The sequence below is a fragment of the Gallinula chloropus genome, assembly GCF_964237585.1.
Source record: "Gallinula chloropus genome assembly, chromosome: 9".
In the NCBI taxonomy this organism is placed as follows: domain Eukaryota; kingdom Metazoa; phylum Chordata; class Aves; order Gruiformes; family Rallidae; genus Gallinula; species Gallinula chloropus.
In genome coordinates this window covers 5025884-5050784 of record NC_140094.1, presented here as the reverse complement: position 1 = coordinate 5050784, position 24901 = coordinate 5025884, and the positions used below count along the sequence as shown (strand labels likewise).

General features: G+C 45.9%; 1 protein-coding gene across 1 annotated transcript in view; it reads right to left on the bottom strand.

Annotated features, from left to right (window-relative positions):
- The window catches only part of NPTN (neuroplastin), a 56344-nt gene extending 32166 nt beyond the window's left edge, over positions 1-24178 (bottom strand). The window contains exon 1 of the mRNA XM_084268139.1: positions 23955-24178. Within this exon, the coding sequence (XP_084124265.1) occupies positions 23955-24042 (88 nt within the window). The 5' untranslated portion in view covers positions 24043-24178. The remainder of the gene's footprint in view (positions 1-23954) is intronic.
- Between the last annotated feature and the right edge of the window lie 723 nt (positions 24179-24901).

Sequence of the window (24901 nt, the reverse complement as noted above, 5' to 3'; positions counted from 1 at the left end):
ACTTCCCCCCCTCCCCCCCCAAAAAAAGCCCCAAGAGATTAGAATACAGCTGGCGAGACAGATTATACAGCAAAACCTGTCATGTTGCTGCATTCCCCAGGAAGCAGGGCTTCTCATCAGCAAGCAGAGTCAAGAGTGCCACACAGCTGATAAAACTCAAGATTGTTTCATTCCTGCACTCAAATCCACAGCTTGTTTTCAGGAAGAGGATTGAAAGACAAGTCAACAGATTTTAGAAGAGGGAAACGTGGACTTTGAGCCTTGGAACCATTGCTGGTGCATTTCCAACACAGACATTGTTCAGCTATGCTCATGGAACACACAGTTGTGCACTGACACACAATGCATGGGATGTTTGTGCTCCAGATGCATCTCTAAAGAACCATCTGAGCTAGAAAACACAACCAAGAGTCTCTAGAGCACAAACAGAAACCATCCCTTACCAGCACTGTTCTGTTTGAAGAGCAACTGTGTGGTAGCTGCAGGTAACAGCTACGAGAATAAATGCTCAAAAAGGAAAAAATACTAACCTCAGAAGTTGTTTCAATTACAAGCTTATTTTACAGGGATCCTCCAGCACTGATGGAGGTCTACTCCCAGGAGACATGCTATAGCAAGTAATGCATTGCTGCAGGGAGAAAGGGGAAAAGCTATTGCTGTCCAAGTGCCCTACTGACCAAGAGCCACAAACCACACTCAGACCACCATCCCTTGCTGTTTCTTGAGGTTCACAAGGATCACGCTGGTTTTCCCACTGCTGCTCAGGGTCACACCTGAGATCAGGTCCTGATCTTGTTCTGCTGGACTCTCCTCATTCCAATGGATGCTGAACCAGTGAGACTCTGGGAAGTCTACTCAGAAAGCAAGACCTCTCTACAGGTTCCCAGTTTCCACTTATCATTGATGTGCAATGATGAACCTCCCCGTGGCAAAACACATCTCTGAAGTCAAAGGCCAAGCAACCCAAAACCTGAAAGCTGCAACACAATCCCATTCCTCCAGCTGTCCCGGTGACCAAGCAACCATTTCTACAAGAAACATTTCTTACTCTGCCCCAGAGGCCAGGATGAAGAGGTGTGATGGTGTATTTTAAAACCATTGTTAGCTGCATCGCTGCTGGGGCTACACAACAGACATCTGTGGTATGAAGGAGCGTTGTAAAACCTCTCAGTAAAAGGAGAATCAGTAATTTGGACAAAACAACCTGTCAAAAGCTTTTGGGTTTGAATCTGATGCTGCATTCACTAAGCTGTTGGAAGTGTTAATGCCACTTTTGCACAAACATTAAAAATAATTTTACAAGATGAAGCTGGACAAATGCATCAAAATGTCTCTTTAGTAAAGATTTTCTGGGTTTAAGTTCCAAACCCTGTATTTCCATCAGCCTCAAATCTTCCTGAAAAACAGTATCTCAGATTATGATAAATTTCTGATGTAAACTCCATCTTCACTGCAGTAACCACCTCAGTGCAGGTAACTCCATAATGATGGCAAGAAAAGGGGAGGGCGGGGAAAGAATCAAACTGGATTTAGCAGCCCTCCCCACACCACCACAAGATAAAACCCACTCTTTTTAAAGGTATTCCAGGTCAGAATAAAATCCTGGAATGAGAAGTGGGGATAAAGGTGGTAGAAAAGCTTCCATATGCAAATTTAAAAGCCCCCTTACCATTACAAAGGGCAGGCAGTGCTAATAAAACCTCTACTCAAGAGACTTTGAGTCTCTTTGCTGGTTCAGAACCAGCAAAGGCTGTAATACATCAAACGGCAGCAGTAAGGCCAGGTGATGCTTCCAGCTGCTGAACATCTGCCCGAGGGCTGGTCCCCATGAAGACAGCGAGCCAGAGGCTGCAGAAAGAGCTGGAATCTGCCAGTACCAGGCAGATATGTTTGGAGGGAGGAACCATCCCACCTTATTAAGTTCAACAAAGCCAAGCGCAAGGTCCTACACGTAGGCTGGGCCAATCCCAAGAACAAAAGGCAAAGGATGGATTGAGAACCACTCTGAGAAGGACTTGGGGGTGTTGGGGGATGAGATGTACAACCTGACCTGGCAGTGTACACTGGCAGCCCAGAAAGCCACCCACATCCTGGGCTGCATTCCCAGCAGCAAGTCTGAGGGGGAATTCTTCCCTTTTGCTCCACTCTGGGGAGACCCCCCTGCAACGCTGCCTCCAGTTCAGGGGTCTCCAGAACAAGGCCATGGAGCTGTTGGAGCGAGCCCAAAGGAGGCCACAGGGATGATCTGAGCTCTGGAGCCCCTCTGCTCCGGAGAGCTGGGCTAGTAGAGCCTGGAGAAGAAAAGGCTGCAGGGAGAGCTCCCAAGGCCCTTCCAGTCTCTCAAGGTGCTCCAGTAAAGCTGGAGAGGGGCTGGTGCCGAGGGCAGGGAGGGACAGACCCAGGGGAATGGCCTTCAGCTGCGGGAGGGCAGACTTAGATGTGATATTAGGAATAAATCCTTCCCTGGTGGGAGGGTGGGGAGGGCATGGCACAGGGTGCCCAGAGAAGCTGGGGCTGTTCCTGGATCCCTGGCAGGGATCAAGACCAAGTTGGATGGGGGTTTGGACACCCTGAGCTGGTTGGGGGTGTCCCTGCCCATGGCAGGGGTGCATTAGGGGGCTCCAAGGTCCCTTCCCACCCAAACCAGACTGGGGTTCAATGAAGAAAAGGCTAAATATTAGACAATGCTCCCTGTAACACAACAGGAGCCTGGAAACTGAAGTACTCCTGCTTTTGGCAATTGTCAGTGATTTCCATAATCGTTCCAAACCAAACAGAAAATGACACTATACAGTTTTCATTGCTTACATAAGAGGCATTCAGAGCCCAACAGTTTCCTTACTTGGTCTTCTCCAAGCACTGCACTCATTGCTTTCTTATTACCATGGTCTGCACAATTCCACAGCCAGGAGCATCAAAAGAACAAATATGATAAAACCAGTTCAAGCCAAGAGGTCAGGTTTTGTTAAAGTGATTATACACTATCTGTTTAAAACCAAAAGCCTGCCCTTGTAATTTATAGCAGTCTCATTTCCAAAGAGGAAGCTGTAAGGCTGCAAGAATCATTTTCAGCTTCAGCTTGCAAGTGTCAGGCCTGTACAGAATAGCAGAGCAAAACCCCAGCCAACATTCAAATGCTCACAAAGGTCAGGGCTCTTGGGAGGGTGGAGGAAGGAGACAATAAGCCACAGATCATACCTTATGATCTTATAGACCCATGGGAAGTAGAACAGCCCAAGTCTTAAGTGAATCCCTCCTAATGTCAAATACAACAGGAATAAGCACCTTCAAGTGCTTAAAAGGAAATATTCTTGTGACATTTTGTGGCTGTAAACTTTCGTTCTGCTGACAGATGCATTTATTCCACTGCAGTCACTAATGAATTAGTCTCACACTGCAGTGCTTTCCTCATTAAAAGGAAAAGGTGTTTGGGGTGTGTGTGTGGGGGTGTTTGTTCACATTTGGGATATTTTTAAAACTAATTATTCTAATGCATCAAAAAACAGAGGAAAACCTATAGTTAAATGTCCCTTGCATGGTCTTTACAAGTGTTCACGACACAGAAGAATGCAAGAAAGTAACACACAACAGCCCAGGCACAGCTATTCCAGCACACTATGATGTTTCCAGCCAATGATTTCTTTGCTATTGATGGCTATCTGCCTGAAGGACAGAAGGAACAGCAAGCAGCAATCACATTAAAATCACTTGCTGGAGTGATGCTTGTTTATTGAAGAGTTGATCTCATCTACCAACAGAGAGGATAAAGGCAAGGAAAGCAATGGATCAATGCTCTAAAAGTAGAGAAACAATTTAGTCTCTACATACAGCTCTGCCAGAGAGGAATGAAATCCAGGGTGCAAGTTGCAAAATCCTTATGTTCAAGTTGACATTGTAGTGAAGAACCACTAAATACAGGTTTAAAAACAAAACCAAAGTAAGCACTTTGAAAGACAGGTGCACTTGGGTGAGGGGAGGTAAGAGCTATTCAAAAGGGTAACCAAAAATTCCCATATGCAGCAAGAGAAACACGTACAGCAGCCTCCCACAGCCAAAAAGCTGGAAAAGCTCCACATTAAACAAATCTCGGGTTCAGAAGAGGAGAGTGGACAAGAAGCCTACAGAGGGAGAGTTTAAATGAGCGTTGACGCTTGGCCTTACATTCCTGAGCGACCCGTTTTCATCAGTGAGGCTTTATCAACGAAAGACACCTCTCAAGATTAACTTTTCTTCTACCAATGTTTCCAAGCTGCCTGTTGGCCAAAAGCAAGGGAGGCTGAGCCAAGCTACATTCCAGCTTTGGCTTTCCAGGTTCACAATACCCCATCCGACGTCACGGGGCAGCAGCACCTTCCCACCCGCGGTTCTTCCCCTCACTGACAGAGCCCAGAGCAGGTGCCCGAGTAGCCCTGGAAGAGACACGGGTGGGAGAAGGCACACGGCTTATCCTCCTGCTGACCTGACCATGTAGGATTAAGTATAGCACACAGCTAGAAATTTATACATATTAGAAGCATGTGGAAATATTTAACTAATTCTCTGAAGCTGGTAGAGCAGCTCATGGTCTACCTTGGCTGGAACTCAAGTGAAAAAGCAACAAAAGACAGTTCCTGAAGAGCTTTAAATAAGTACTGCTCTGACCAAAGAGGTTCCAACTTCCTCTCCTGCTAGAATGCACACACAAAAAGGGATCTTGAGAGAAATGAGCAATTCCTATGAAATATGCTAATAGTGATCTACCAGTCTAAGAACATACAGAAAGCAATGCCCAGCAAAAGTCATCCTGGAGTTGGATAAATTGTGCTATTGATTTAAATATTCTTTTATTACTGAAAGGTAAAATAAGATGTACTGGGTTGCTAAAGAATCAGAGCCAATGGCACAGGAAAAAGCAAAGCAGGGAGACTGTTGAACTTCACAAATTAAAAGTTCAGTCTAAGGAAAGGGCTTTAAAAAATAAAGCTGGGTTTTGCCTTAAAAAAAAAAAAGTAGATGAGTGCTAGCTGGGGAAAGGAAATGTTAAACCAGTAGCCAGCAAAGACAGAAACAAGCAGGCTTAAATGAAACACAGAACTGCAAAAAGCCCAATCTATTAAAAAACCCAGTGTATATCAAGCAAATAGATTAAAGCTGGTAACAAAAAAGCAAGAGGAGATCGTACTGAAACAGCCAGCAAAGACCAGGAAAGATGAAGCCCCAAGGAAACAAGGGGCTGCTGAGGTTCAGAGCAGGACACACACCAAAGATCACTTGAGGGTGACTCAAATGAAGGAAATGGGATGTATTTCCAGGGAGGTTTTCAATGACAAGGAATATAACTGTCACAAAGCAATTTTACAGCTGGGGTCAAAGCAGTGCACACCTCTATCAAGCAAGGTAATTCTCCTATCCTGCTCTGATCCTGTCTTTTACCTTCTGCTGGATTCCACTTATATGGAGAAAGAAAACACAGACAAAGCTCAAAAAGAAAGTAGAGTTTGTAAAACTAGTGCAAAAGTTAACCAAATTTTCAGTATGAGCCCACAACACCCAGACAGAAAGCAGGCTGCTTAGGGACCTTACAGAGTGCCTGTATTTACAGTGAATACCACCACGGCAACAGCAAGAGGCTGATCACAGAATCACCAGGTTGGAAAAGACCTTTAAGATCATCAAGTCCAACCATTCCCATTCCAAGCTAAACCAGATCCCTGAGCACCTCATCTACCCTTTTTTTGAACACACCCAGGGAAGGTGACTCAGCCCCTCCCTGGGCAGCCTGTGCCACAGCCCCACAACTCTGCCAGGGAAGAGCTTTTCCCTCCCATCTGAGCTGTAAAGACTTCATTAAAATACAGATGCACAGATGATCTTCGGTGGCCTACAAAACCCTTCTCAGGTGCTTTTGCTCTGCCCTCCCTTTAGCTTATTTTCACCTTTATTATATAGCAACAGTCTCACTCCTAACTTGCATCAGAACATGAAATGAAAGTACAAATAAGCTGCCCTCCTCCCTCTCTCCATTTTCCTACTGCACCCATCATCAGGGCTTTGAAATCACCCAGCATTTGGTGTCTACATTTAAACTGGTATTCTGTCCAATTAACACCTTTTTCTTCTTCACTGAATGAAGTGTTAACCAAGTGATAAATATTTTTGAGGGCAGAAAAAAAATCCCACCATCACTTTATCCAAGCATTGCATTTCTACTTCATGCAGGAGAGAAAAACAACCCAAACAACCTAATCCATGTAGAGCTTCTTTCCAATGCCTGCCCTTAATCCAAAGCATTTGAAATCAGTCAAATCCACAAAAAAGTGACACCCAGCAACTCAGCTGGAGGAGAAGGTGAAGATAACCACTAAAGCATCCTGCCTGTTTTCCCAGGTTCCATGGTTTCCCATTCCTTTATCACTAGAAAGCATGGGGCTTAATCATATCACTGATAAGGAATGAGTTTGGTCTTAATGACTTCACTGATAAGGGACTGGGTAAAGCCTTAGAGTGCACTTCCTGGCCTCTGCTGACTCACCACTGCTGTCAGACAACCTTTGGCTCCCAGGCCCCAAAATGCACCATGTCAGTTCCATAAAATAAAACACTGGCACTCATTTTGTTGCTCTGCTTTGCCCTAGTCTTTAGCCAGCTACAGAAGCTGGCTTTAAACCCAGCAGACACCAGTATCAGGCATCCCATTGAGCCAGTATTGCCTGCAAGCTTTTTATAGCTGAAGGTAAGTTATGACTTGCTACAGAGGAAGACACCCAGAGAGCCATCATATGCAATGTGTGAGCCCATGCATGATGTAATGTTACACTCCTTTCAGAGAGGGAAACCTGAGGCAGACATGAGGATTAATGTTTGCTGCATTCAGACCAACTTCCTCCTTTCTCTGGGCATTGGAAAAACCTTGCTTAGGTCATCACACAAAAAGATTAACAGACAAACTAATTTCATTTGTTGGGTGAAGTGAAATTCAAAGAGTCCTTAAATAAAGGGTTTCAGAGCCTAAGTAGGAACACATGCCCCACACAGCCAGGAGAGACTTCTCTGCACACATGGATGGAAAAAGGACACAGCAACCAGCTTCTGCATTATAAATCAGAGAAGTCAGACTGCAAAAGGATTTCTGAAGGTCCTTTGGTCTAGCTGCCTCCCCAAATCGTAGAATCATAGTATGCTCTGGGTTGGAAGGGACCCCAAGCCATCACAGAGCTCCAGCCCCCTGACACAGGCAGGGACACCAACCTCCAGGCCTAGAGCTACACAAGGCTGCCCAGGGCCCCAGCCAACCTGGCCTTGAACACCCCCAAGGATGGGGCACCCACCCCCTCTCTGGGCAGCCTGTTCCAGCCCCTCACCACTCTCTCTGGAAAGAACTTCCCCTAGTATCTAATTTAAACCTTCTTTCCTTTAGCTTCACTCCATCCCCCTTGTCCTGCCACTATCTACCCTTTTAACAAGCCAATTCTTAAGCCTGTCTGCTTAGAGGTCTTGAAGAAATATAAACTAGAAAGTCCCAAGCCTCTCTGCTTTGGACATCTTGGGACAGACATTTTAAGTGTCCCTGCAGACATGGTATCAAAACATTCACTTTATCACAAGCACAGAAAATTCTCTCCTTTGCTTAGAACACTTTGACCAACACTTTACAAATAAATAATAGATCGACAGAGACAGTATGAAGCCAGCTCTGATCCACCTGATGGATGCCTGTTAATGGTATCCAGATCAACAGCAACTCCATGCATTTATTGAGTGCCTTAAAAGCACATTTCTTCATCTTTCAAAGCAAATATTAAAGGACATTGGTCAAGAACTACTCTTAGCCATCTCTGAAGCAGCCCCTGCACATCACGAGTAGCACAGAAGACACCATCCTAAACAGAATGAGTTCACTGTGTTGTGTTAACAAAGGCAAGTCCAGGCAGCTTCAGTGGTTCACAGAGACTCGTGTGACACTCCGTTAACAAATGCAGACGGCAAAGCCACCTCAGCAGTTCCAAGAGCACAGCAAGCTTTCTTCACAGAGGGTGCCCATTTCAACTCAGGGCAATGCCAGAAGAACACAAGTCAGACTTCTTTACTAAGAGGGTGGTCAGGCACTGGGACAGGCTTCCCGGGGAAGTGGTCAGAGCACCAAGCGTGACTGAGGCCAAGAAGCATCTGGACAATGCGCTCAGTCCCGGGCTGTGACTTGGCTGGGCCTGTGTGGAGCCAGGGGGTGGACTGGATGATCCCTACGGGTCCCTTCCAACTCCAGAGACTCTAGGATTCTATGAATATTCAAATATCTTAAAATCCCAAAAAGGTTTGTCCTCATTGTGTTCCTGAACCCTACACGTGTTGACTGGAAAACACTCCTCTGGGCCAACTACAAAGTAAAGGGCTCAGCCTTGGGGGGCTGATGCAAGAGAGTTAGGTGACTCAAGGCAGTTTCCATCCTCTAGTCAACTGCTTAGGGATTCAAAGCAGACATCTAAGGTAATCAGGTTTACTAAGTATCCACACTCTCCCTCCAGTAAGACCTTGAGCTATAAACTATTGTAATCTGAAGGCAAAAGGAAAAAAAATCCCTTTATCTACAGGCACTGACAGAGCACTATCCTATCACCTGAAGGAGCTGGGACTGCTGCTTGCCCGGTGGGCAGGTCGCTAAGCCAAGCCTCTTTAAAACTTAATTAGGTGGTAAGCACAGCTTTTGCATGCCGGGCTGTTCAGAAGAGCCTGCACTATCAGCAAGCTGGTTTCTACCCATCAAGAAGCATTTATCACAAGAGATTTTTCTTCTGCAAAGACCGACCAGTTTCTCAGAGGTCTTTCCAAAGGTTAAGCTTGCATCATCCTCAGAAGAGGCTGGGATTCTTCTCCTGTTCTTTCAATTTATGCTTCTCCACGGCACAACTTAGGGGCAAGAGACTTGCAATCATCCATGCAGGGAGGAAGGGGAAGCAAAAAACCACCCCAGTGTTTTTTAGCGTTAACTCCTTTTTTAGGCCACTACAGAAATATTATTCTAGCCAAGGAATATACAATAATTTCTCTGAAGCACAAAGACATGAGTCGAAGAGCTGCTGTATACTGAAAATAAACTAACAATTAGGAACCCACTGTCTGGGAATAAGCAGGTAGGAATTCAGCTTCACAACACAGACAAGCTGAGTTACAGCTGAGAGAAACTGCTATTTGTCCAGTGTTGATGTGTAACACTAGAACTGAAGCCTGCATGTCAAAGACTTCAAAAAAATGTATTTAGGACCACCAGATTTGTGTCTTGAAGATCCTGAAAGCGCTAGAAAATGTTGGTGAGGGTAACAGGAAGTATCTTGTGTTCAGCTCAGTTTAAAATCCTCAGACTATGCCATTAGAGAACTAAAGGTCTGAAGTACTCATCAATTTTGCTTTGACCTTTCCCAGTCCAACAAATGTGTTTGAAAAGAGACTGATTGCATTTCTCTTTAGCATAAAGGAAGCACCTACTGAATGTCAATCCCCTATTTTCCCCTTCTCTGCAGTCTAGAGAAGTACGAGCCACTCTGTGTCACCCCTGAAGCAGCAGGGCATTTTAATACACTGACCTTTCCAAAGAAGTACCCTTCCCAGAATTGCTGGATTATGTAAGAGGGCACACAATCCCAGGCAGGGCTGAGAACAAGTAATTCAGTTTTTAAAATAAATAAATAACCACCACCACCACACTAAATGCACAAGAAATGCTACTAGCAGACAGTACAATGCATTTTTAAAGTTAAATCAAGAGTTTGGCTTTTAACAGAGCAAGATCAGCCTAACAACAAGATGTAAAATGCTGGCCCCATGGCAGGAGATTGTTAGAGGAGGAATGCTTCTTCAGAAGTTTATAATTTCTGTAGCTGGAGAGAATCACTGCTAACTGCAGAGTAAACACATCTCCAGCAGGTCAGGTCTCCACCTCTCTAGTCTGGTCAGACAAGCTATGCAGCACATACAAGTGGCCAGTGGATCCTCCAAAATACCACTTTACTATTGTGGCTACAGGGAAGAGAAAGAAGGCAGCAAGAAACCGTGTTAAAAAGCAGCAGAGATGCCACAATTGGTTTGTCAGATTTAGGGTCCTTTGCAAATTGAGAAATGCCTGTTCCAAGTCACATTTTTAAGCGATTTTTTTCCCCAAGCCGTTACTATGGCTCCTCCCTGAGATGTCTCTTACTCTAAGAGCATGCCTCTGACCACAGGAAGCCTTTCCTAACTCAGACATCCATACCAGGCTGTCTGCTGACACTTACTGCTTGTATATAGGACATACCAGTAGAAATAGCTTTGCCCTTTCCAATCGCTTCGTGCGGGTACATGTGGCTACATCAGTTACGTCATAAATCGGATCCTTCCTTGGACCAGGGGTTTGATCTCACATGGCCTACTGACACAGCTTAGATTATTAGTACAAAAATAAACTTCTGAGGGCAGCTCCTCTGTATTTATGAGCTGAAATTCAAGTTCAGGATCAGCCAAGACTGATGCAAACCTAACTGGTGATTACCCACCCTGCGCACCCAAACCCACAGCCAGAAAGCCACCAAGGTTTGTCCTCATGCCTCACACAAGGGACATAGACATAGACACAGACACACACACCCCCCCACCCCCAAAATGCCAGTTGTGGTTAAAGGGGGTCATTTTTGAGCTTTGGCATTGTATTAGGAGAGTAGACTGCACAGTTTCAAACACAAGTGGGAACTCGCTTGTGGGCTCCCCTACTCCTCTTCCTTCTGTAAGAAAAGCAACTATGCAATGAAGGGCCAAGCAGATTGGGACCCTTGCATAAAAAGCAGCTGAGAGAAAATATAGATGGAAACCTATTCCTTTGTTCAGTATAAAAAACCCCAGCCTTGCAAACAGCCCTACCATGTTACCAATCCCAATTGCTGCAGGGACCCCAAACTTGTATTTGTTATAAAGCTTCCATAAGAACAAAAGCAAACTTTAAACACCAATTTCGAATGTCTTTTGGGTTGGTTTTTGTTTTCTAATTCAGTGGTCACACCACGTCATCAGTACAATGCATTTACACAGGCAGCTTGATGGGAGTACAAAGGAGAAGCCTGAAAGGCTAAAGGGGTTTGAGATGACATCACTGTACAGCGGATGAGATACAAAAGAAACACACCACTGCACAGAAGAGATCCAGCATCCCTGAAGCATGAGGAGAACTCAAGTTCAGCCAATTCAGTATCAGGGGATCCAGACCCACACCTGAAGTATATTTAGTACATTGTAGTTATTTTTGTGGTGTGACAAGAGTTATGGTTCAAATCTAATTTGAATCATCTCCCTAAACTCAAGTAAAAAAGGTACTACTCCTATTTTTACACTGCAGCACTGTTGAAGAGCTGTTGTACTTAGGAACACCACAATGACACAAAGAAATCTTTCACGTGCTCTTGAACTAGGGACCACATTCAACAGTGCAGGTATTTCATATTATTAAAGATTATAACATTATAAATAATATTATTAAAAGGTATTATAAAAATATTTTACCAGAGACCAGACAAAAGCATCAAAATAATTTATCCTGTACCAGGCCTTTAACAGTGGTGGTTGCAGTAAGAAAGGGGGCAGACATGTAGTGATGTTCTACCAACCTTCAAGGGTTTGCTACAGATGGCTCTCCATGATGTTTTCATTGCCACCTTAGAGCAAGTTGACCTTTAAACTGAAGAGTTTATTGAGTAATTTTCCATCTTTGAGAGACAATAGCTCAGGTTTGCTCTTCCAAAAGAAGATGATGGTGTAGTATTTGGAAAGCCCTTTGGGAACCAGATAAATCCACTTTGTTTTCTGTCACACAGAGGCCCCAGAATAGGAGAGCAGCAATGCAGGTCAAGGCACTGTCATACTAGTACCAACTGGGCAACCAATGCCAGGTTAACATTTAGTAGGTGCTGTTAAAAGGATTAACTGCAGAGACCATTTATCTGGTGCCTAGAAGCACCATAAATAAATGGACATCAAAACAAGTGCACTAATGCTTTGCTGTAAAAACCACATGCAGGCCACCAACAAACAGCTAGAACTCTTGGACACTTGATGTGTATTAAGAGATCCACGTACCTTGTTGTCCCTACATAAAACAAGATCTGAGAAGATGAAGATGGAGGTGTGCAGGGAAAGAGGCTGCTCCAAGCAGTTCTGTATTCTTTCGTGCCCTCTTACAGTTCCTGCCTCGGCCATTATTTATAGCTCCTTAAAAGCTCTTTCTCTCTGCCCTGTCATTTTTGCTTCATTCTACCACGTAGCTCCCTTCCCAGAAGCCCAAACTGACGGCTTCTTTTTCTTACTCCATATGGTTCAAGATTGGGGTCACTAAATTGATCCTGGTATTGCTAAAAATAGCAGCTTTGGGAGCCTAAGACCCAAAACACACAGCTCTGTTTAAATCTATCTTGTAACCTTAAGTGAGACCATACGTTGCTACTGAGCACTACAGAACTTGCTGTAAAGTGCTGGAAAACCTGTCAGTTAAAAATCTTACCCATTAAATCCAAAAGTAAACCATTGATACTGTGTATTTTAGCCTCCTATTAGGTTCAGTGCTCTCAAAACCAGGGAGATACATGAACTGTCCCACCTACTTCTAAGCAGTTTGTTCCTGGAAATGAAAACGTTTCTACTATGGTCACATCAGAAAAGCTTGGACAAGAACTCGAGCATCATTCCCAACCATTTTACATTTTAAAAACAAAAAGGATAGAATTGGTGCAGACAGGGTAAGGCTCAAATAATGCAAAAAATACAAGGGTCAGAGGCAATTGGATAGCACTTACCCCAGAAGGGGCAATCCAAAGGTGAGTGCAACCTAAAGCACTATACCATGGCTTCTAGTCACCAGCAGAAGACAATGTTGTGAAACACAAGGGATTTTTGACAGTTTTGAAGAAAATGGTGCCAGACCAGAGCTTGAGGGTCATCCCCAGGCCTGCACAAAGGGATATAAAGCTCACATGAGCCAAAGGGCAAGTACCCTGAATGAAATAACTGGCAGTGTTAGTTTCTAGTCTACAGGGCCAAGCATGCACTAAATAAGATGCTCAAGTCAAAATTAAGCACAAAGGCAGCATGAACCTGACCGTATTAAAGTATAACCAAAACATCTATTTGTTCAGCTGTCAAAGTGAATTCTTCCACCTGCCCTTCAAAAGTATCTGCACCAAGTCCTCCAGTCTGTTGGAGTCACATGGAGATTTTATCATGAGGTTAAATAAGAGTTCCTTCTAATGGGGTGGGTCATATACAGCGTAGCACCAGTAACAGCTCTGCTCACTCTGCCAGACATTTCCTTCCTCAGCATTAAACAACAGTGGTGAAAACCAGAAAGAAAAAAAAAAAAGCCAGAAACCAAACAAGCCCTTGATACAGAAGAGGAGTCTCCATATGGAGGAGACTTCCAAAGCCCAGGTACAGATTGGCTCCAAGTCACAAAACCTCCCCGTTCAGCTGCTCTGGGATTTTGCAAATGCTTCTGCAAGGCAAGTCCCTCCTAGCGAAGTGGTAAGCCTCAACAGCAGGCAACTGCTGAACTCACTGTTTATGTAGCCTGGCAGTCGTAACAAGAGAAAAAACTTGCTGCAGAACTTGTTTCACCATATGCAAATGCTGAATAAATAATATCACCAGATTCTGAGGTTATTGTTTATTTCCTAGAGTCATTAAGGTCATTTATCATACGGGTAAACTAAGCTGCCTGATGGAGGCTACGTTGAAAGTCTTCAGCTACAAGCTTGAGACCCACCGGATAATGCATCACGCTCAGAATAAAACTGCTCCTCTAGTGACTACCTGGCTTAAAACCACAGTTTGCACAACCTGTTACCACATTTTCTGACTAAATTCAGCAGACTTCATACATACACCTATACATTTAATTATTTCCTTTACATCATCTAATCTTGGCTTTGTTTGATCTCAATCTCTTCACTCCCTCCTCAAACCTCCTTAGAATAAGTTTTTAACCTTTTTCTGTTCTAAACCCCCCCCCCCTATTTCTAAATAAAGATGACACAGGAGCTCACAGAGGCAAAAATCAATGGTACAAGGCCGCAGTTAACAACGACCCCTGAGGTCTCAAACTTTAATTTCTGGGTCCTCACTGATGAGGATGCTAAAAGATGTCTTTGTCTTACACAATGCCCCTGTATGCACTTTATCATTAAGACTCAGCTATGAAATTTTGTTCTTGTAAGAGTTTTGCCCACCTGTAAAAAACCCAAATCTTTATTTTGGAAGAGGCAGATTTTCCTGCAAAGCTCCTCAACACCTGGAGAACTGTAGGCAGAGATTTTGCTACTAGAGAAGCATTTTTACAAGTTTTCTAGATTAATATGCAAAAGCGTTTCAAGTACCACAGTGCAGCAGAAGTTTTACTCATTTCAAACTAGAGCCTGAAATGTGAATTAATGTCAGCACACTTCTAGAAAAATCATAAAGATATGTCACAGTATCTTTATGTGAGGAGGAGTCAGCTGCTTGCAACCTTGGATGCTTGAAGGAGAGAGGAGAGAATGAAACAATATTAAAGCCCCCTGTAAAAAGCTGCTTTGGGGAAACTATCTGTGTACAGGTTCAAATTTCTCAAGCAGAAATTAGGTTTTAACATAATTTTGCTGCCCTGGCTGGAAGATATCTGGAATACAAGATCAACATCACACTGTTAACATGTACAGTATGTATCTTCCAACTCTTTGCTCTGCCAGCCTGCATAACAGTCATAACCTGCTCAAAGGGAATTTAAATCAGTCTGTCTTCCATAACACTATGGAATTGATGTTCAGGCATATATTTGATGTTCAGACATATATATAATGTGCCTGGGTGGCCAAAGCCAATGCCACTGTGGCTTGCATCAGGAATAGCATAGTCAGCAGGGCCAGGGAGGTGATCATCCCCCTGTACTCAGCGCTCAGGAGGCTGCACCTCAAATACTGGGTTCAGGTTTGGGCCTCTCACTCCAAGCAAGACAGAGGCCCTGGAGTGTGTCCAGAGAAGAGCAGTGAAGCTGGTGAAGGGGCTGGAACACAAGTCTTACAAGGAGCAGCTGAGGAACTGGGACTGCTAAGTCTGGAGGAGGCTGAGAGACCTTACTGCTCTCTCCAACTCCCTGAAAGGAGGTTGTGGTGAGCTGGGCTCAGACCTCTTCTCACAGATACCCAGCGACAGGAGCAGAGGGAATGGCTGCACGTTGTGCTGGGGAGGCTCAGGTTAGAAATGAGGAGAAATCTCTTCTCCCAAAGAGCGGTTGAGCATTGAACGGGCTGCCCAGGGAGGTGGTGGAGTCACCGTCCCTTGGGGTGTTCAAGGGAAGGTTGGATGAGGTATCTGGGGACACAGGTTAGTGAGTAACAGAGGTGGGGGGGGAGCAGTTGGACTAGATGATCCTGTGAGGTCTTTTCCTTAATGATCCTGTGATTTTTAGCACCAGGAATTCAGGGGAAAAGATAATCCTTGCACTCACAGCAGCCTGGCTAATCTTACCACTTGTGTACCTAAGACCATGGAAGCTACACATCACAGAGCAAAGTAATGCCCATGTAGCATCTATTTTGTTCATCTGTTAATTACTCTTTGCTGAGAATCAAGACAAAACAAACAGAAAACAAAACCACCCATAGCCAGCTCTCTTCATGTCTCTCACAATCACAGACCCTGCATCCTTTCTTTCCAAGCAATCCCAAGTCCTATGCCCACCTCTGGAGCAATCTTCATTGCTCTTTTAAGCTCTGGACCACATTATTAATTTCATATTTTCCTCAAGCAAGTAGGTATCGAGCAATATTTTGAACACTTATGCCAATCACCACGTGCTATGTTTAGCATCACAGGAAGACAAGGGCTTCTTCACATTCCACCACCTGCACAAACTGAACATGACAAACAGAAGCAGAGCTGCTGAACTCCAATTTCTAACTGCATCTAAACCAGATCAGCATCACACAATTCATTATTAGGAGTTTGGAATGAGTATGTTACGGATTAAAACATTTCCCCATTTGTAACTTGAACCTGCAAAGGTGGATTATCCAAGTTAACTACCAAAACCCTTTTTTTTTTCCTCCTTTCCTTCTTTTGGCCTCATTTGTTAGAAATCTCAAGCAAGATCAGTCAATATGGTATCTACTCTTTTTTTTTTTTTAATGCACTCAAGCATCTGTTTTTTCCAACTCCTGCTGTACGCCTTCACTGAATTATTTCGGTCTGCCATGATGTCTGTTGGGAGCCTACTGCATTGCCAAAATCCTTGTCAAGCTCCTTTTCTAGGCATAGAAGTTTAATTTACTCTTTTTTTTTTTAATTTAAAATATATTCTTTGTCAGTTTTACCAACCTCCCAGAATTAAATACTTCTTTCACTCACTTTTACTACTAAGAGTTCTGGACCAACAGCATTGTTTCATGTCTTCCCTTTCTGTAATGGTTTATTTCCCCACATCTTCAATAGACTTGTAAGAAAATGTGTTTAGTTGAGGTTTCCAAAGCACCCATGAGTTCACTCTAGGGAAAGTCACCATGATCCCTACCCACACTCAAAACCAGCAATAGTCACAAAATGAGGGAAGTAGCAAGCAGCTACACTAAGGAGCACTTTGGCTCATTAGGTTCATTAATGTGGCATTTTAAAACATGCCATGTAAAACAAGCCTACACAAATTAGAGCAATTTAGGACCTCCTCCTTGGGGTTGTGGGGTTTTTTTGCTTCATTCAAACCAGAACAGGACATTATGATCTAATTTTCCTCCACAAAAAGGTCTACAGTGCAAATCCATTTAGCTAGTCACCTACTGTCTTGGGCACTTTACTCCTCCTCAACTGGAAAATTTGCTCTTTCAGTATGTCCCTGCCCCTGCTTTTTCTTTGATTTATGAAAAGCCTTCCAACCTGATACCAGAAGCTAAAACCCAGTTAATAACAACAGTGTCCCTAGGACTCCATCTTACACACTGAAGTTCCAACTACACCTCCAAAGAGCAGAAAACCCACTTGATACCTCCCTCTTCCTCCCTCCACCAAAAAGCAGACATCTCTGCTCTCCCAAGCCATTTTATTATCAAAGCAATTAAGAAAATGAAAAAGGATCTCCTATCCTCCAGCTCTTCAAGAGTGAGCCATCTGGGGTCGTATTTACTCAGTACCTGCTTCCCAAGATCAGAGCCCACCATTCATGCTTTCCCCACGCATACATACCCACCCAAAGCCAAAATACTACGCTGACGTGATGATGCTGTTTTCCACTGCATTCTGAAAAGGAACAGTAAAAAAAAACCCACCCCAAAAAACAAAGAACAAACCTATCTGGCTCTCAAAAAGCTTCCTGTTCTTAATTACACCCAAGATCTATGGCTTCTGTCACCATATGATGAAGAACCTTTCCCAGCTTCAAAAGTTATTGTCTTTTTCCTTGAATGAGCTTGCGTCAGCACCAAAGCGGTGACTTCAGCTGCACGGATGACCCAAATAAGCTTCAAGCTTATCAACAGGGCATGAATTTTTAAAAGTCTGCAATAGTTACCTTACTAGGGGATAAGTACTTTCAAGTTTAGACACAGGCATTTGATCCAGGTCAAAAAATATATTTAGTTTAGATTGAATCTCCTTTGAGACAAAAAATAACATGGAGAAAAATGGGCAGCCAGGGACTGTGCTTAAATGGAAAGCCTGTGGAATCACAGAGCAGCCAATCCATTTTCAGCCTTCAGGAAAAAGGCATCCACCTGGAAGTGCTTAAAAACCAAAGGTGGGCTTGATGAAGGGAAGACCACAGCTGTATCGCCTACTGCTTGAAGCAGTACAGGCTGGGGGTGACCTGCTGGAGAGGAGCTCTGTGGAGAAGGACCTGGGGGTGCTGGTAGATGACAGGGTGGCCATGAGCCAGCAGTGTGCCCTGGGGGCTGAGAGACACAATGGGATCCTGGGGGCATCAGGAGGAGTGTGGCCAGCAGGTCACAGGAGGGGATCCTCCCCCTCTGCTCTGCCCTGGTCAGGCCCCACCTGGAGTGTTGTGTCCAGTGCTGGGCTCCCTGGGATAAAAAAGTCAGGGATCTCCTGGAGAGAGTCCAGAGGAGGCTACGGAGATGATGAAGGGCCTGGAGCATCTCCCCTGTGAGGAAAGGCTGAGTGAGCTGGGGCTGTTCAGCCTGCAGAGGACAAGACTAAGGGGGGGACCTTATTAATGTTTATCAATATCTTAAGTGTGGGATGCAGGGGGAAATGGCCAGCCCCTTTTCAGTGTCTGTGGGGACAGGACAAGGGACAATGGCTGCAAGTTGGAGCATAGGGAGTTCCACACCAACATGGGGCAGAACTTTTCCCCAGTGAGGGTGAGGGAGCCCTGGGACAGGCTGCCCAGGGAGTGTGGAGTCTCCATCTCTGGAGATATTCCAGCCCCGTCTGGACACCGACCTGTGCAATATGAGCTGGGGAGCTGCTTTGGCAGGGGGTTGAGCTCTTGAGGTCCCTTCTAACCGCTGTGATTCTATGATTCTACCCATGGTTTGATACAGCTTGCCTGTGACAATCTGACCTCCTACTACAAAGTTAATAAAATCCAAAGGAGACTCCAGAGGAGAAAGAACAGGCACAGTTTTCCTAATTTTAGTAAAGCTTTTAATACTGCCCTATCCAAGAGCCTCATAACCAAAAATAAAATCTCATTACTGTAGTTTGCTGTGCCACATGAGGGTTTGTTTGGGCTTTTTTTAATGAGATACAGTACATGAACAAGTAGATGGAAACCAGAATGAAAGAAGACCTGTGACAGGCTCGAGGGTGTCTTAAGCTGATGAAAGCAACGTGAACTATAATAGGGGTACACACTCGAGAAGATGAGACTTTTGACAACTGGAGAAAAGACTTCAGAAGTAGGCAAGATGCCACTTAAGTAGAACTACTTGGTTTGGGCAGTAAAGGAATGCAAAGCAGCACTCCTGCCCAAAGATCTGACCACCATAAAGGATCCTGCTGGACCCGAGTCAGAAATGTTTGACTAAGAAACCATTTGTTTTGTGATGCAAACGGAAAAGCCATATGCAAGACACACTGAGGGATCCTTCCACTCCACTGAGCTTTGGTCTGGTCCCAACTGGAAGCGTCCTGTTTTACACAGCACACTCCAGTACACGTGACTGAAGAAAATGCATGGAAGAGCACTGGAAACAGCAAGGAAAACACAACTTGCCATGAACAACCTTGACCACTGACCTGGAGAAGTACAGAAAGGCATTGCTAATGAGAAGTTAACACCCTGCTCTCCACTTTGAGCCACAGAGAAGGGAAAAAGAAGAAAGAAAAATGTGTTAAAAAGCCTAAAAAAAAGTCGGTTAGGATTAGATTCATAGAGGAGTTTTCCAGCTAATGGATAAGCAGAAACAGCTTATCTAACTCTCAATCTTAGCAGGGTGGGAGCTGCAGCGCCTCCAGCACTCACTCAAGAAGAGTTTGAGTGCTCTGGCTTTACAACCCAAGGCTGAATCACAGGCTATCATTGTCCTTCACAATGCAAGTTTCTACAATTGCCTTCTGTGAAGTAGTACTGCCAGCAAAAGAAACAGCTCATTGTGATGGGAAGAATGCACCTCATTCATGAATTTAACAAGATGTCTTCATACAGTAGCGCCGCTGTAAAGGACACTTCATGCTCACCTTGTATTTCATCACTGAAAAGTAGTTCCACTACTAAAAGTCCCTGGCTTTGAACCCTTTGCTTGACATAATTAAAACTATTGTTTGGGATGTCAGTTCTAGCAGTGATTGCCTCTTTACCTGTTAGCTGACAGCTGCCAGAAGTCGGTGTAATTTTCCAGTGTATACACGTTAGTCATATCACTTGTATTTAAGTTTCCTATGCGGGAGTTGTAGGAGGAAGGAGAATAGCAATGGTGGGAATGAGAACAGAACTTTGAACATTTTCCTCGATGTTCAGCCCACACTCACACTCCATAAATGCTGTAAAAAACTGTGCCTTAGTTTTATCTGGGGACCATTAAAACCATGTCAGAAAACAATCAGTACAAAATGGATGAGAGTCAGCGCTCAGAAGTAGCATCACAACATGGACCTGCTGGAGCGTGTCCGAGGAGGCTACAGAAGTGATCAGAGGGCTGGAGCAGCTCTGCTGTGAAGCCAGGCTGAGAGAGTTGGGCTTGTTCAGCCTGGAGAAGGGAAGGCTCTGGGGGCACCTGATAGCAGCCTTCCAGTGCCTGACAGGTGCCAGTAGGGAAACTGGGGAAGAACTGTTCCCAAGGGCATGGAGTGATAGGACAAGGGGTGACAGGTTTAAACTAGAAAAGGGGCGATTTAGGTTGGATATTAGGAAAAAGTTCTTCAATATGAGGGTGGTGGATCACTGGCACAGGTTGTCCAGAGAGGTGGTGGAGGCCCCATCCCTGGAGACACTCAAGGTCAGGCTTGCTGGGGCTCTGAGTGCCCTGATCTAGTGAAGATGTCCCTGCTCACTGCAGGGGTTTAGATGGCCTTTACAGGTCCCTTGCAGCCTAACACGTTCAATGATTCTATGATTAAAGGAAGGTTTTTCACTTGCTCTTATGGGAAAAAAAACGATTTTAAGAAGAAACTCATTTTAAGAAGCTACTCTTTCCCAATTTTATGGTCACTTCTATACCAGTTTCTGCCAACAAAAGCACCACATTCTATTTTCAGCCAGCCAGTTTCTTCTTATTCACCCAGAGAATGATGAGAGCAGAGCTAACTAAGTACCACCTAACTTCATTTCAATTTTATTTCCACCAGTTTCTAGCTTTGAGTAACCCCAGCAGCTTTTATTAAGACAGAATTCAGTTTCGAAACACAATGTTTAATGCCCTCCTCTACACACCATACAGTAAGAGTCTGGGTTTAAGCATGCTTTGCCAGACCAGAGCTCTGAAAAGGGAAGAACTTGAAAAATTGCTGGCAATTTGACTCACATGTTGGTTGTGCTGAAGCAGCACTGCAGATTTCATGGGGGCAGCCCAAGCATCTATTTTAGACAGCAGTAAGAATACAGCCACGCTCCTTTAAATCCAAACACCCTAAGGTGAGAGTATGAGTACACTCAACTCTTTATTTAAGCAAGCAGCTGGAGAAACAGGGATACTGCAAAGGTTGAAACACAGCAGCTGGACAAGGCGTGTCACTCATGACCAAGCAGCAAGTCAAGCACCTTCCCATCAGGAGGATGCTCTCTGTTTTGAAGCACTAAAGTGATTTTTCCCAACACATACCAGTTGGGAATTACAGGTTTAACACAGATCATCTTGATATACTGGCTTTTACGAGCTGTTCCTCCTCAGGTTTCATCTCTCTTCTAACCCTCCTTTCCGTCACTTCATCTAAACTGTGTTCTGGATGCAAAAGACTAGCTAGTGTGCATCAGAAATGCAGCCTTGAAGGCCCTAACAAGTTTCTCAAAAGAATCTTCAAGAAAAGGTTTAGTTTTCCAACAGGTGAATTTTTCTGTGTTTATGCATGAGCTTTAAAAATAAGCCATACAAGTGTCAAACCCTACTTTAGCAAGCTTACTCAATTCCGAGTTACATTAATGCTGGAAATATCACTGGTGATTCAACAGCCATCTCCTGTCAGAAGCAGAAAGAAAAGGGCTGTTTCCCACTCAGGGAATTCCACTGGGCATCTTCTGCGAGCAGTGGACTAGCCCTGTGGTTTCAACAAGTTCATTACCATTCCCCTCTGAGCCTAAACTCACACGGTGTTGCTGTGACTTCAACGGCACTTGGACCCATCCCCTTTCACCATGCTGATGGCTCTGGATCAAGAAGGGATAACACAACCCTTCCATTGGCACTCTGGGATCCTTCTGCATGCCCTCAAAGCACATGCCTGTGTGTTAAGATACCTGTTTGGGGGTTTTTTAATACACCTGCACACATCCATTCAATCCACAGCATCATTTTTCTAAAGACTTAGAAGGAACATACTCAACTCAGGAAAATGACTCTACCTATTCTTCGTGCCAAAGCAGAAAGGGAATGGTTCTGTTTTGTTAAGCATGTCAGCAATGAAAGGAAAGAGCTTCTCTGTGGCAGGGCCTACAATCTTTAACACTGTTCCCCTCTGTTACAACAGCTTTCAAACTGGGGTTAAACTCCAACAGCAGAATCAAGCGGTATTCAGAAGGACCCCCGTGAGGGTTCTGCTTCTTTCCAAGTAGGCTTTCACTCACCTGTGGACACTACTACAGCAGCACAGGTATTTGGAGCCTCCCTTACCACACAACTGCTTGGATGACCCCAGTTAACCAAACAAATTCATAAGCTTGCAGGCCACAGCTGGGGTCTGCAGTCTTACCTCATGCCAAGATCTGCTTACTTCACTCTATGCCAGGAATAGAAGTCACAATTTAGACACAGAAAGGCTAAATCCTTCCATCTATCCCCAAATTGGATTTCATTATTGATCTCCAGACATTAAACTCCTGTCAAACACTGCATGCTTGCACTGCCTATTAACCAGCTATTTGGAATTGTTACACCATATGTGGGCATTTGATACCTCGCACGAGAACATGACCCATTTAACCCACACGTCAGAAGACACCTCACCTCGCTTCACCCAAATAGAGAGGGAAACAGCACAGGCAGATTAAACCTGCCACAATGATGCTCTGATGGCAGCAGCCATTGCAAGAAGCAGAGAGCATCTCTGCAATGGAGAACCAGGTTTTATCCACAACCAGCACAAACCTGGGAGCTCACAGAAGTCAGGTCCCCAATTCCCACTGAACTCAAGGGAAATTTGCCCAGATTTCTTCAAAAAGTCCCTCATATTGCAGGGAGCCTACCACTGCAGAAGCCAAAGCTCCCTCTGTTTGGTTAACACCAGGCTTCGTTCTGCTTTCCAGCAGCAAAACCTGCACACACCAAGGCAGCAATTCTGATCTGGGATCTTCAGGACATTATTTCTTTCACCTACATCTCTCCTATTGCTGTCAAGTACACCAAAAGCCTCGATGGTTCTTCCAGAGCAAGCAGCTGAGGAAGCTGCTGACCTCACACTGCAAGGCAAAACTCGCCTTAACAGGGGAAAACGCTAGGAACGAACTGTATCTGCAAAGCAGAACGGATGGCAAGAGAAAGAAGGATGAAACCCCCTCGGCACTGTTATATTACTAAAGCAACCTTTCCTTCTGGCTAAATGTTCCCCAAGGCACACAGACATGCGAGCCGAGACCCCTGCCCTTCACACTGACAGGCCCCAAGCCCCTCCATCGCTAAGCTCCCCCCGTGGTGCCGCATAAGGACCGGTGCGCCGAGGCGCCCAGCCCTGCCCGCGCAGCTCGCCCTGGCCGCCGCAGCTCCCGGCAAGGCGGGCACGCCGGGCAGCGCGGCAGGACCTTCCCTCCAGCAGCAGGCAGGCTCACGCTCCCGGCCAGCCTCCTGGCCCCGGCTTCTTTCTGCCGCTAATTGCCATGCACTTGGCTGCGGGCTCACCAGGGAGGAGGCATGAGGCGCCCAATTCAGCTCCCGCTACCCCGCGAGGAAAGTGGAAGGGTGGGCTGGGGGATTCCTTTACCTTTCTTTTTCTTTAATTATTTCTTATTTCCCCCTCCTCCCTTTACGCTCCTATCAGGGGAGCTCTGTAGTTGCTAAGGAACTAGGGGTTTATTGCATTGTAAATGATTTAAGGCAGCCCCGCTGGTGCGGGTGCAGTAGGCGGGGGGGGGGGGGATGTTCCATCTTACCGCCTCAGGGGAAGAGCCGCCACGCGCGGCCCTGTCAGCGCCCCCCTACCCACAGGGACATTCCCCCCCCCCCACCCCACAACACACCCCGGGCTCAGAACCGAGGGGGCCGCGGAGCTGAGGGTCCAAAACCCCCGCTTAACCCTCGCCCCCCGCCGCAGCCACCCCGTAGTGATCCAGCCGCCCCCATAACAACGCGCCCCCCCCCCCCCCCCCTTCCCCTCCCTCCCCTGCCCGCCGCCCTCACCGTTCTGCGCCGCGGCGGGTCCCGGCAGGAGCGCGGCCGTCACCAGCAACAGCGAAAAGGCGGCGGGAAGCGGCCCGGAACGCGGCATCCTCCTGCCCGTTCCCGGGAAGGAGAAGCAAGAGGAAGGGGACGACAGGGGAGGGGAGGGTGAGCCGGGCGGCGGCAGCGGGAGCGAGGCGGCTCCGGCTCCGTCCTTCTCCGCCGACCTCCTACCGCAGCGCCCGCTCTCGCGACGCCGCCGCAGCTTCTCGCGAGATTTGAGGCGGGGCGGGGGGCGCCCGTGCGGGGTGGGGTCACGCGTCACCGCCCCCCTCAGCCGCCATGTTGTCGCCGTTATTCCCTTCCCTGTGGCTTGGGTGCCCGGCCTTGTATCCCGCGGCCTTCCCGCCTGAGGTGCCGAGTTCCCGGGGCCGGTGGAGGGCAGCCCCGAGCCTCATACCGGCAGTGAGGGCACCGCTTGAGGGCGGCGTTTCCCCCCTCAAGGGTGCTGTGAGCGGGATAGGGGCGTCCCTCAGCCTGAGGAGCACCGCAGCCTCCTCGCTTCTCTTGTTAAAACACCGCTGGGGAGAAGGGAAGGCAGCCCAAGAACCTGCACCTTGGCGCTGGTCATAGTCTCAAGAGGGAATTGAGGAGTTTAATGGCCACTAATGGCTCCCTGCAAGGTCCAGGCAGCATCTGAGGAATGCAAAACCCACACTGAAGTGCTGTGAGCTTTAGGAAGACCCATCCATGAAAGATCAAAATTACCAATAACCACTACTGACCTAGATGAAAAACTTAAGTCAGTGTGTTTTTTTCAAGGGCATCAGCCTTTTTTGGCATAGGTAGGAAACCAAGGAGGCAAGAAGCAAAGGTGCTTGCCCCAGATGAGCAATGGAGTCGGGCACAGAAAGCACAAGCACTGGCTCCAGTCTCCTCAGACCTGCCAAGCGTCAGTGGAAAACAGC